The sequence below is a fragment of the Panthera onca genome, chromosome B1, assembly GCF_046562875.1.
Source record: "Panthera onca isolate mPanOnc1 chromosome B1, mPanOnc1 haplotype 2, whole genome shotgun sequence".
Lineage (NCBI taxonomy): Eukaryota > Metazoa > Chordata > Mammalia > Carnivora > Felidae > Panthera > Panthera onca.
This window is the reverse complement of record NC_138342.1, coordinates 54980036-54992628: the sequence shown is the minus strand read 5'-3', so window position 1 is coordinate 54992628 and position 12593 is coordinate 54980036. Positions and strand designations below refer to the sequence as shown.

Sequence of the window (12593 nt, the reverse complement as noted above, 5' to 3'; positions counted from 1 at the left end):
TTTATTTCTTAGATTATTGTAGCAGTTTATGCACAAACCCTCTGGCTTCTTAATACTCTCCAGATTCATCTCCTGGGTTGCTTTATAATGAATTTCTTTCAGTTCTGTGAACAAACTTCTGTCTCAACTGTGGGCCCTTTAGAAAACTTTTCCTAATTTTTCCAAGCTTTCCAAGTTTTGTGTTCAGTTAAAATACCACTTATTACTTGCCACCCTGGTATGTTCCTGTGTATGCTCCATTAGCGTCCTTTGTATTTTATCACACATGTAATTAGTTGCTGGATTTCCATCTTTCCTTCTGGCATTTAGACTGAAAGCTCCATGAGAACAGGAACTGTATCTGTCCTATTCCTAAAATATCCCTCAGATCTTAGCCTTAGCAGTTATCTCTATGGGTCATTGGCATACATTTTTAATCAATGACAGAAATATTACTCTATTTTGGATGAATAATTTTGCTGTTCATTAAAACGTGTCCCACCTTCAGAACGATACTTCTTTATGTGTAAATATGCAAAATTTTCTACAGTAGTGGAAATTTATCGCTTGTGAGTCACCTCTTTTTCTGGCCATTGCCCTACTTAGGACATATATTTCCTCAGTTCTAAGTCAACTATCTTCACTTTACTGTCTGTTCACATATCAATTATATCTTCTTTATGTATTCTTGTTTATTAGTTTTCTAAATTGTTTGTCATTCAGTTTCTAATCTTCCCTGAACTGAAATTAGTTTCTGAAATAATCGGTTTGTTTTTGACTTTGTATGATATTCTTTTTCTGTATCACTGTCTGAATGAGTCTTCGGTGATAGCATTTTCCTCCTCAGATTCTTTTCCCTTTTTCCATTGTTCACACTGATTTTTTTTTTAAGTCGATTCATGAACATGGGCAGTTATCTCTGAAATCATGAGCACCTCTCATTTATTAGAACAGTTCCTGAGAATACTTTTGATAAATATAAGGGAAAGTGAAAAAGGGAAACATAGAAGAAAAGGAGTTAGAGAATGAAAAATGAGGGTGGACACATAGTAGGCCTGAAAGTGATGCTCACTGCTGAGGATTCTTGCCATTTTACAGATAATTCCTTAAACCACTTATTAGTGGTAACTATGTTTGTTTTTGTTTTTGTTTTGTTTTGAAAGCTTAGGAATGCAAATCTGGGAGGGGGGGAGGGTGGAAATCTTAAGCAGGTTCCTCCCCCAGCCTGGAACTTGACCTGGGCTGAAATCAAGAGTACTGACTGAGTCACCCAGTGCCCTTAGTGGCAACCATGTTGAAAGTTCTCTATTTTTGCTTTAGTGTTTTGTAAAACTGACCCTTTTATTATTTTCTATATCCACTCCCCAAAATACCTCCTTTATTGTCGAGTTTTTACTGTCTGTGGTGACCCTTCCAGTATCTCCCATTCTCATTACTTGGCAAGTATTGGTTGATTCTAATATTAAACACAGTATTGGTAAGGTATATTCTTTCCTTTTCATCAACTTTTTTGTGCCTGGTTCACATTATTAAGGCTATTATTTTTCTTTTACTCCTTTTATAAGCATAAATCATTCTCTTTATCTCAAATTCAGAACATTGCCAAATCCTGTAACTTATTCTCAAACTGGAATTGGAGAGTGATACCATTGTAAGGAATCTTGACATAATTTGGCTCGTTTTCTCTTCTCTCCACTCAATCCAGTTTAACTGGGAGAATGACTAAAACACGTAGAATAGTGCTTTTCAAACTTACATATGCATTTGAATTCCCTGAGGATTTTGTTAGCGTACTGATTCATAAGCTGATTTAATAGGTGCAAGGTGGGACCCAAGGTTCTGTATTTCTAAAGTCTCTCCCAGGTGATGCTGATACAACTGATCTATGAACCATACTTGGTGTATCAAAAACTTAGATTGTATCTAGAGTAGTTAATGCTGGGTAGCACTTTTGCCAGTTTCATTGCCTACTGTAACATTGGCTTCATCCTGAATTCATATTTCAAGTATATGTTAGTCATCAAGCAGTGTGAAAAGTTTCATTTAACTGACAGATCTTATTGAGAACATTTGACTTAAAAAAAAAAAAAAGGAGGTGAAAAGAAGCTCACTGGATAAATTTAAGATATTCCTATAATTGAGGTTTTTTGTTTTTTTTTGTTTTGCTTTGTTTTGTTTTTTTACCTATTGTGATTTTCTGAAAACTCTTTGGTTCAATAGATTGTAAATTGTTTTAATGGTTTCCTTTAATTTAGGAAGCAAGAAAAATAGCACCAGTGTTCCTTATGCAGAGAATCAGAAAAAAGCTAAAGAATATAAAAAGAAGCAATTTTCCAGTGGGTCCAAGAAGAACAAACTCGTACCTGATGAGGTGACTTCAACTATTACAAGAAGTCGTAGAATTTCGAGGCGTCCATCTAATTGGTGGGTGGTAAAGTCAGAGCAGAGTAAGTATTTTATTTAAATTATGTTCATTGAGAGCTCCACAAAGTCATTCTATGAGAGACTTTGTTTTATACAACCATCTTCCACAGCAAAATCTTATGAGAACAAAGTTAAATTGGATCGTTAATAGAAATATTAAATCAGTTAAGTATGCAAATCTTCATTTGGACTCTATTCTATACTGTATTCTAGATATAGGGATATATCTAGAAAACAAACCCCTGTCTCATGGGACTTACATTCTAGTGGAGGAAGACCAGCAATATAGATGTATAATTCATGCAGTGATAGGTAATAAAGAAAAATTAAGCAGATAAAGGATAGAAATGGGAAGTAGTTGACAGAAGTAGGGGTGGATGAAAAGATAGAACAAAAGCAGTAAGAGTCCATTTTGATCTTTCAGAGCACATATCACAAATATGAAGAGGGGAGCCATACAAATAACTTGGTGTGGAACATTTCAGACCAAGGGAACAGTATTTGTAAAGGTTCTGATGGAGCTTACTTGACATCTTTGAAGAATTCAAGAAGGCCAGTATGGCTAAAAAAGAGTAAGCCAGGAGAGGTGAAGTCAGAGAGGCAGGCTGTGATAGAGAGTTTAGAAAAAGTGTATTGGGAAACTCCTGGAAGATTTTAAGCAATAAATTAAAATTTAAGTGACTTGATTGAGTCATCCTTTTTTTTTTTTTTTTTTTTTTTGTAATTTTTAAGTTCATTTATTTTTTTGAGAGAGTGAGAGAACGAGCAGGGGAGGGGCAGAGAGAGAGAGAGGGAGAGAGAGATTCCGAAGCAGGCTCTGCACTGACCATGCACCTTGCTGCTCAGACTCACGAACTGTGAGATCATGACCTGAGCTGAAATCAAGAGTCAGATGCTTAACTGACTGAGCCACCCAGGTCCCCTGATTGAGTCATCTTGTAAAAGAATTACCCTTACTTCTGTAGAGAGGAAGCTAGGGCTCGGCAAAAATGGAAACATGAACACTAGTTAAGATATTGTTGGACAGAAGAGATGAAAAGTGGTTGGATTCATTATTAATGGAGTAGAGTAAGAGAGAACCAGGAGTCTAGCATGACTCAGTTTTGGTTTTTTTTTTTGCCTGAACAAATAGAATAATGGAACTTTACTGTTTAGTGAGATGAGGAAAAGTATGAGAGAAGCAGATTTGCGAAGGATATCAAGATTTGAGGTTGTGATAGATACATCGTAGAGATAGCCTGGTTAATGAGTTTAAAGTTAGGGGGAAGGATCTGGGAGGACATAAATAATTGGGGACTTATCAATATATAGGTGAATTTAAAACTTTAGGACTGCTTGAAATCTCCTAATGATAGACTGAACCTGGCAAAGAAAAATAAGCCAAGGATTAAGTTGGGAGACACCAGTGTTAGGAGTTGGGAAGGAGTGGGAAGATCCATCAAAAGAAACTAGACATGCGCAGTTAGTAAGATTAAAGGAAAATGAAGAGAACTTAGGGTTATGGAAGCAAAGTGATGAAAGCATTTTAATTAAGGATTGAGTGATGAACTTTCTAAAATACTGCTAATGGTCTGAAGTAGTTGAGGTTTAAGAATTGACAGTATAATTTTGGGCCACATGGAGGCTGTTGGTCACTTTGATAAAAATGGTTTCTGTGGAATGATTGGATCAAAAGCCTGATTGGAGTGGTTTCAAGAGAGAGTTGGAAGGGAAGAAGGAGAGACAGTAAGATAAAGGAGCATAGCAGATATGGGGTTAAGAGAAGGTTTTTTGTTTTTTTGTTTTTTTAATTATAAGATATTACACATATCTGCTTATTTAAAATAACCCCATAGAATGTAGAAAAGGAGAACCCTCTTCACTGTTGATGGGAATGCAAACCAGTGCGGCCACTGTGGAAAATAGCATGGAGGTTTCTCAAAAAGTTAAAAATAGATATAATATAGCAATTGCACTACTAGGTATTCACCCAAAGAATATAGAAATACTCAAAGGGTACGTGCACCCCAGTGTTTATAGCAACATTATCTACAATAGCCAAATTATGGAAACGGCCCAAGTGTCCATCAACTGATGAATGGTTAAAGAAGATTCACACACACACACACACACACACACACACACACACACACACACAAGCAATATTACAGAGCCATAAAAAAATGAAATCCTGCCATTTGCAACGACATGGATGGAGCTAGAGAGTATTACGCTAAGCAAAATAAGTCAGTCAGAGAAAGATAAATACCGTATGATTTCACTTATATGTGAAATTTAAGAAACAAAACAAATGAACAAAGGGAAAGAGGGGGGTGCAAACCAAGAAACAGACTCTTAATTATAGAAAACAAACTGATGGTTACCAGAAGGGAGGTGAGTGGGGGGATGGGTGAAATAGATGATGGGAATTAAGGAGTGCACCTGTCCTGATGAACAGTATGGAAGTGTTGTATACCTGAAATGTTAACTAACTGGAATATAAATAAAAACTTTAAAATGACTCCTGAATACAAAAAATAAAAAAAATTAAAAAAAATAAAATGACCTCATAGAAAGGTAGAGAATAAATCTAGATCACAGTCCTTGAGTAGGCAAGGACAGGACTGTGATCTAGTATACAGATGGAAGTAGTTTGGTAGAATTGAGGGTGGAAAGATAAAGATCTACTTTTCTATTGTTTTTCCTCCATGAAAATAGTAAGCAAGAACATCAGGTGAAAGTGAAGTGAGAGAAGTGATAGTTAACATCAGAAGGATACAAAGGAAAATCAGAAAAAAAGTACATGGGCAAAGTCTGAAGCAGCCCTCTCCCAATGGATTCTTACCAGAGGCACATAGTTCCTCCAGCAATGAATATTTGCGACAGATGTATAAAATGTTGTCTACTAGGGAAGCTCATTAGGGATTAATGCTCAAGATCTTTACTGGAGGTAGTCACCTAGGCACTCTGCCTAGCAAGTACTAAAATTCGACTCCCTGAAGGAAAGCAAGTATTTGACATAAACTGTATTTTTTGCACAAGCAGTTTAGGCACACTAAACTACATTTGTCAGTTAGGAAATGATGGGAACCCTCCCAAAATTGAAGTTCCCACATGCTAGGCTAGGCAAGAGCTAACTTTGCAAGCAGGTCTTTCTAAGGATAACATTCTTAGGTCTGCAGTGCTATCTCTTTTCTGTACAGGGTGAAACATTTATTGTTTTGGAAACATTTTTGATTTTTTGTAAGGGAGGTGATCATGAAAAGATGGTAGATGATAAGGTAACATTTAATGGATACTGTTGACTCTGGTATTGAGATCAACAAGTGAGAGACTAGACAAATGTGGCACTCCATCTGGGGCCTTGTTGCTATGAATTTTTGAGTCATTGGGATCCTTGATTATAGCAGAAAGAAATATTCTGTTGCAGCCTTCCTTGGATTTTGGATTTAGATCTCAGTTTAAATGATTATTTCTCTACTTTGGCTAAGTTATTTTGTTCAGTTTCTTACTCTGTAACATGATTACAAACACATCTACCTCATTATAAGGATTTAGTGACATGTAGTTAGTATATAAAATGTTATCTCCTCCTGATACTACTTTGAGGAACTCACCTTTCTGCCCCAAGTGCCTGAAACTGTACTATGGCAGATGAGTGTGTAAATACATGAGAAAATGAAAATCTTACAAAGCTTGTATAAGTGTTTTAGAACTCTGAAACTTATCAAAAAAGACTTGTGTAGCAGCTTTGAAACAGGTGTTGAATTTCTGATTGAGTAGGGAGCCACAAAAAAGAGGAATACTTAGGGGCGTCTGGGTGGCTCAGTCAGTTAACCGGCCGACTTCGGCTCAGGTCATGATCTCACAGTCCGTGGGTTCGAGCCCCGCGTCGGGCTCTGTGCTGACAGCTCGGAGACTGGAGCCTGCTTCAAATTCTGTGCCTCCCTCTCTCTCTGACCCTCCCTCATTCATGCTCTGTTTCTCTCTGTCTCAAAAATAAATAAACATTAAAAAAAAATTAAAAAAAAAAAAGAGGAATACTTGTAGATCTCATAGTTCAAACAGTCCTTCATCTGGTAGGAAAAGAAAGTCTGAAGCTCAATAAAGCAATATGACTTGCACCTAAGGTCGTAGACCTGTGTGCTAGAACTGGAAAAAAATAGAACCCAGGTTTCCTGACTCTTGATCCATTGCTTATTTCCCTATCAAGCAACCAAGCTGCCGATAGTGGATGTGTGGCCGTACTGCTTTTTCGTGTATGTTGAGACAAATTTATTGAGTGCCCACTGTGAGGCAGGAATGGTGTAAGGTAGAACCAGTACTAGAGTGAGTCAAGTGAGTAATATACAATGAGAAATTCGAGGAGGCGTTTGGTCTCTAGATTGTGTGTGTTCACATTCAGTACTTGCATGACTCTGAGAGTGAGAACCTTCTTCAATTTTTTAATTTTATGATGAGAAAAAAAAACTTTATGATAACTTTTAAGATCTACTGGTTGGTATTTATTTTGCAGTGTATACATATATAAAACTATCACATTGCGCACCCTGAACTTATACAATGTTAATGTCAATTATATCTCAGTAGGACTGGGGAAAAAAATTGCTTCACCACTGTCCTGACCCTGATGTTAGGCATTGGAAATGTAGAGATAGGTAAAAGAGCAAACTTGGTCTCAAGGAATTGCCAGTCTGCTGGAAGAGAAAGATAAGTAAATAAATAGATGGATGATAAATGTTATCAGAGGGTTGAGAGAGAGAGCTACCTAATTTAAGCATGGGAATTTGGGACAGCTTCCTGAAGAATGAATTAGGAATTAGTTAAGTAACTGGGTGGGGTGAGGAGGATGGATGGAATGTTTCAAGCAGAGTAGCATGTGCAGAGATCTGGAGCGGAGAGTGTGACCTTTTAAAGATTATTTTAGCAGAGTTATATGGAAGGCTTGTTAAAATACAGAGTATTGGGCCCTACTCTGAGTTTCTGATTTAGTGGGTCTGAAGTGAGGCCTGAGAATTTGCATTTCAAACAGACTCTTAAGTGATGCTGATCCTGCTGGTCTGGGACCAACCCTTTAAGAACCAGTGCTTTGGAGAAATGCAAATAGTTCAGTATTGCTGGCTGCTTTTTTTTTTTTTTTTTTTTTGTCAGTTTGTTTATTTGGAGGATAGAATTTTGATTAATGAAATAAGTACTCTACATGTAGAAATAAATTATTGAAAATATTTGGACGTAATCCTTAAGTTACAGATTATCACTAACAGACTTTAGCAAGGTTGTAATGACCCAGCTTGTGTTTTCCTAAGATGATTCTTGAAACAGTGTGAAGAATGGATTGAAGAACGGCAAGGCTAGAGAAAGGGAAACTAATTAAGAGGCTCCTTTGATAATCCAGATAAGATGCCAGTCCCTGCTAATGACAGGCAGGAGAGCTTGAGAGAAGTGGATTTGAGTGGTATTAAGAATGTAGAAATGACAGGATAAGGGGACTGATTGCAGATAGAGACAGGAGTCTTGGCTGACTGAAATTTCTGATGTAGGTATTTGAGCAAATAGTTGTGCTTTTTGTTAAGAAAGGAACTAAAACCAGAGGGGCAGATTTAAAGGAGAGTGATAGGTGAATATTATGATACCAGCATCTACGTAGTAATTACAGTTAAGAGTACAAGGGCGCCTCAAAGTAGGTACATAAGAGTGAGAAGCTGAAGCTGGAACCGTGGGAAATACCAGGATCTTAAGGATGGCCACAAGAGTAGTGGGCAGAGACAGGGTGGTTTTGGAAGCTTGTGATAAATTTGGTACCTATGTCTAAAAATTGAAAAGCTGCATAGTTTATGAATTTAATTTGAAAATAAATATAGCCTACGAGATTGGTGTATGTGTGTATGTGTTTACATGAAAATATATATAATGTTGGTATTTCAGTGAACCAGATAATTTGGATAAACATTATGCTAACTTTAGGTTATCATTGAATCCTTCAGGTCTTGTTTATAGCAATTCTTCAAGAAGAAATGAATTGTCAGTGTGTCACAACAGTAGACAAACACCTGTTGAAAAACCAAACCAGTCATCTAAGAATATTGGGGACAAAACTATTCCATTTAAAGGGCAGAAGAGAACTACTTCAGGCAGCTCAAGAACACAGGAGTTTTTAACTGCTAAAGATTCTAGAAGAATTATTGACCATGATAAAATTTCTGGTTCTTCCCAGAATGAGTCATTGAAAAGTGATGAGGAAGACCTGGTTAAGAAGAAAAATCATGATCATTCTGGGTATGTCTATTATGTATACAATATAGTTATTTTTGCTGTTTAGCATTTAATAGTTTGTGTCATTTAATCATTTGTGGAGAAACAGTATTAGCGTAAAGGGCTCTGCAGTCTGACAGACATGGTTGTAAATTCATGCTCAGCCATTAGCTGGTGATGCCCTAGGGCAACATAGTACTCTTGAATTTTTTTCCTCATTTTAAAATGGGGAATAATATATATAGTACATAGGATGTGACTAATATATATAATAAGAGTAAGTATTATTGTCATTGAAGAGTTGCTGCTTTTTTGGAGCACCCGGGTGGCTCAGTCGGTTGAGCGACTGACTCTTCATTTCGGCTTGGGTCATGATCCCAGGGTTGTGGGATGGAGCTCTGAACCAGGCTCAGCACTGGGTGTGGAACCTGCTTAAGATTCTTTTTTTCTCCGTCAGCTCCTCCTCCATAAACTCTCGTAAATAAAAAAAAAAAAAATTATAATTAAAAAAGTTGATTCCTTTTTAAAAAAAATACAGTGGTAAAAACATAAATTTTACCATTTTGGTCATTTTTTAAAATTTTTTTATCTTTTAATTTTTATATTTTAATCTTATTATTAACGTATAGTTTGATTTGCTTCCTTCTGAGTGAAGTTAATGTGATTTCAATAATTAGGAATATATCTTAATACTTCTCCCCCTAAGGTGATAATAGTTAAGGTACTTTTGAGTGCTTATTATGTGTCAACTATTTGCTAGGAGCTTTTCAATGAATTTTCATCAGTCCCTGACAACCTAGTGAGTTAGGTATTGTTCTTGCATATTTTTACTTCTTAACATAGCATTTATTCTTTCATTTACTCAACAAATAATGCATATTACATGTGAGAAACTGCAGGGTGCTAGGGGTGTACAGAAATAAATCATTAGAGTGCCTTAAAAATAGCAGTGTATGTAACCAGTAAGGAAATCAAATTAGTAATCAAAAATCTCCCAAAAAACAAGAGTCCAGGGCCAGATGGCTGTACAGGGGAATTCTACCATACATTTAAGGAAGAGTTAACACCTATTCTCTTGAAGCTGTTCATAATGGGGTATATCTCTGGATTTCGTTGCATTTTCCTAATTATTAGTGAAATTAAATAGTTAAATGTCTTTTCATTTGTTTCATGCTCATTTTTATTTTTTCTTAGAAAAAAACTTTAATTTATCTATTTTGAGAGAGATAGTACAAGTGAGGGGTGAGGGGCAGTGAGAGAGAGAAAGAGAGAGAATCCCAAGCAGGCTTCATGGCTGCTGACGCAGAGCCCTGCATGGAGCTCGAACTCACGAAACTGTGAGATCATGACCTGAGCCGAAACCAAGAGTTGGATGCTTAACCATCTGAGCCACCCAGGCCCCCCTTGCTCATGTTTAAATAGATTGTCTCTTTGTAAATTGCTTGGCCAATTTTATATTTTTTTAGAATTGATTTTTAGGAACTCTTTATCTATTTTGGCTTTTAATCCTTAATGGGTCACATGTATTCGTGTCTTTCATACAGAAGACATAATTTTAATGTATGATTAACCCTAGAGCATCATGGGAGTTAGGGGCACTGACCCCTGCACAGCCAGAAATTTGCTTGTAACTTTTGACTTCTCCAAAGCTTAACTACTAATAACTTATTGTTGACTGGAAGCGTTACTAGTAGCATAAACAGTTGATTAACACATATTTTGTTTTTTACATATATTGCATGCTATATTCTTAACAATAGAATAAATTAGAGAAAAGAAATTGTTATTAAGAAAGAGAAAAAACATTTACAGGATTGTATTTATTGAAAAAAAATTGCTTATATGTGGACTTATGCACTTTAAACCTGTGTTATTCAAGGGGTCAGCTGTAGTAGAATTTATTAGCCTTTCAGTGTTGTGAACATTTGCTTTTTTTGTAGACTCCAAGGTTATAAGGATCTGTTTTTCTATACTTTTTTCCTAAAAACTAACTTGTTTTTTTATATTTACTTCTTTAACCCATCTGTAATTTATTTTTGTGTTTGATGTGGAATAGGAAATTTAAATTCTTTTTTTCTCTGTGTAGGTGTTGAATGGTACATTTCCCCCACTGATTTGTAATGGCCTCTCTTTTATCAGATTTGCATATTTATATCATCTTGTTTCTTGTATCATTTATTTGCATAAGATTCCTGAGAGGTGGGTAGGACACTCGTTAGCTCCATTTTTACATATGAGGAAGGTCTACATAGATTAAATAGCGTGTCATTAGAGAACTAGGTCTTCTGACTAGTAGTCCAATTGTTTTTACTTGAATGTATTAATAATAAAAATAAATCAAAGTTTTACTAAACAAAGCAGTTGAGCCTTACCTATAGGTTGAGAGAAATAGGTTAAGATAAAAAATTTGTTTACATTGAGTTTTTAAATTTCAGCTAGTATTCTTATAACAAACCTTATCTTTTATGTACAATGAGAATGTATGGTACTCCCCACACCATACAGTTCACTCATGAAATGTGTACAATTCAATGTTTTTTTAGTATATTAACAGATAGGTGCAAACCATCAACACAGTCAATTTTAGAGTATTTTCAGCACTTCACAAAGCCAGTACTCATTAGTTATCATTTCCCTAGTCCCCTCTGCCACTACCCTAAGAAACCACTAATCTACTTTTTATCTGTATAGATTTCTCTACAGTTTGGATTTTCATCTGAATGAAATCATATAGTATGAGTTTTTTGTACTGGCTTCTTTTGGAAATTTTCAAGTTTCATTCATGTTGTAGTGTATATCAGTACTTCCTTACTTTTTATGACCAAAAAATGTTTTGTTTTATGGTTATACCATGTTTTGTTTATCTTTTCATTCACTGATCGACATTTGGGTTGTTTCCACCTTTTGGCTCTTATGAATAATGCCAGTATAAACATTTGTGTACAGGTTTCTATGTGAACATGTGTTTTCATTTCTCTTGGATATATACCCAGGAGTGGAGTTGCTCTGAAATATGGTAACTATATTAAAATTGTTTGAGGAACTGTAAGATTGTTTTCCAAAGCATCTGTACCATTTTACATTCCTGCCAGCAGTGTATGAGGGTTCCAGTCTCTCTGCATCCTTGTCAACATTTGTTATTATCTGACTTTGATGCTAGCCATCCAAGTTGGTATGAAAGTAGTATCTCTTTGTGATTTTCATTTGCACTTCCCAGATGACTAATGATGTTGAGCATCTCTTCTTTTGTTTATTGGCCATTTGCATATCTTTAGAGAAAAATCTATTCAGCCTAATTTTTTGGGTTTTTTTATTGTGTTGTAAGAGGTCTTTATATTTTGGATACAAGTCCCTTGTCAGATACGTGGTTTGCAGATATTTTCTCCATTCTGTGGGTTTTCTTCTTGCTTCTTAATGGTGTCCTTTGAAGCACTAAAGTTTTTAACTTTCATAAAGTCCCATCTGTCTATTTTATCCTTTTGTTGCTTATACTTGGTGTCATATCTAAGAATCCAAGTTCATGAAGATTTGTCATTATCTTTTCTTCTAAGAGTTTTTCTTACATTTAGGTTTTTGATCCATTTTGAGTTAACTTTTGTGTATTCTGTGAAGGATTCAACTTTATTCTTTTGCATGTGACTATCCAGTTTTCCATAATTGTTTGTCAAAACGACTACTTATTCCCCCATTGAATGGTCTTGGCATCATTTTTGAAAATCAGTTGACCATAAATATATGAGTTTCTTTCTTAATTCTCAGTTTTTTTCTCTTAATCTATATATTAATTCTTGATCCAGTACTACACTGTCTTGATTGTTACCATTGCTATGAAAAGATTTTGATCAAGAGGTATAAGTCCTCATTATTCTTCTTTTCAGATTGTTTTGGCTATTCTGGGTTCCTTGCAATTCCATATAAATTTTAGAATCAGCATGTCAATTTCTACAAAGATATCACTT

At 35.6% G+C, this 12593-nt stretch overlaps 1 protein-coding gene across 4 annotated transcripts in view; it reads left to right on the top strand.

Moving 5' to 3' along the window:
• Positions 1-12593, top strand: part of CENPC (centromere protein C) — an 81273-nt gene that overhangs the window by 28443 nt on the left and 40237 nt on the right. For all 4 annotated transcript variants that reach the window (XR_009616367.3, XM_060654951.3, XM_060654952.3 and 1 more), the window contains exons 9-10: positions 2235-2426; positions 8367-8658. Coding sequence is in view for 3 of the 4 variants with exons in the window: in XM_060654951.3 (XP_060510934.3) it covers positions 2235-2426; positions 8367-8658 (484 nt within the window). In the remaining variant the exon portion in view is untranslated. The remainder of the gene's footprint in view (positions 1-2234; positions 2427-8366; positions 8659-12593) is intronic.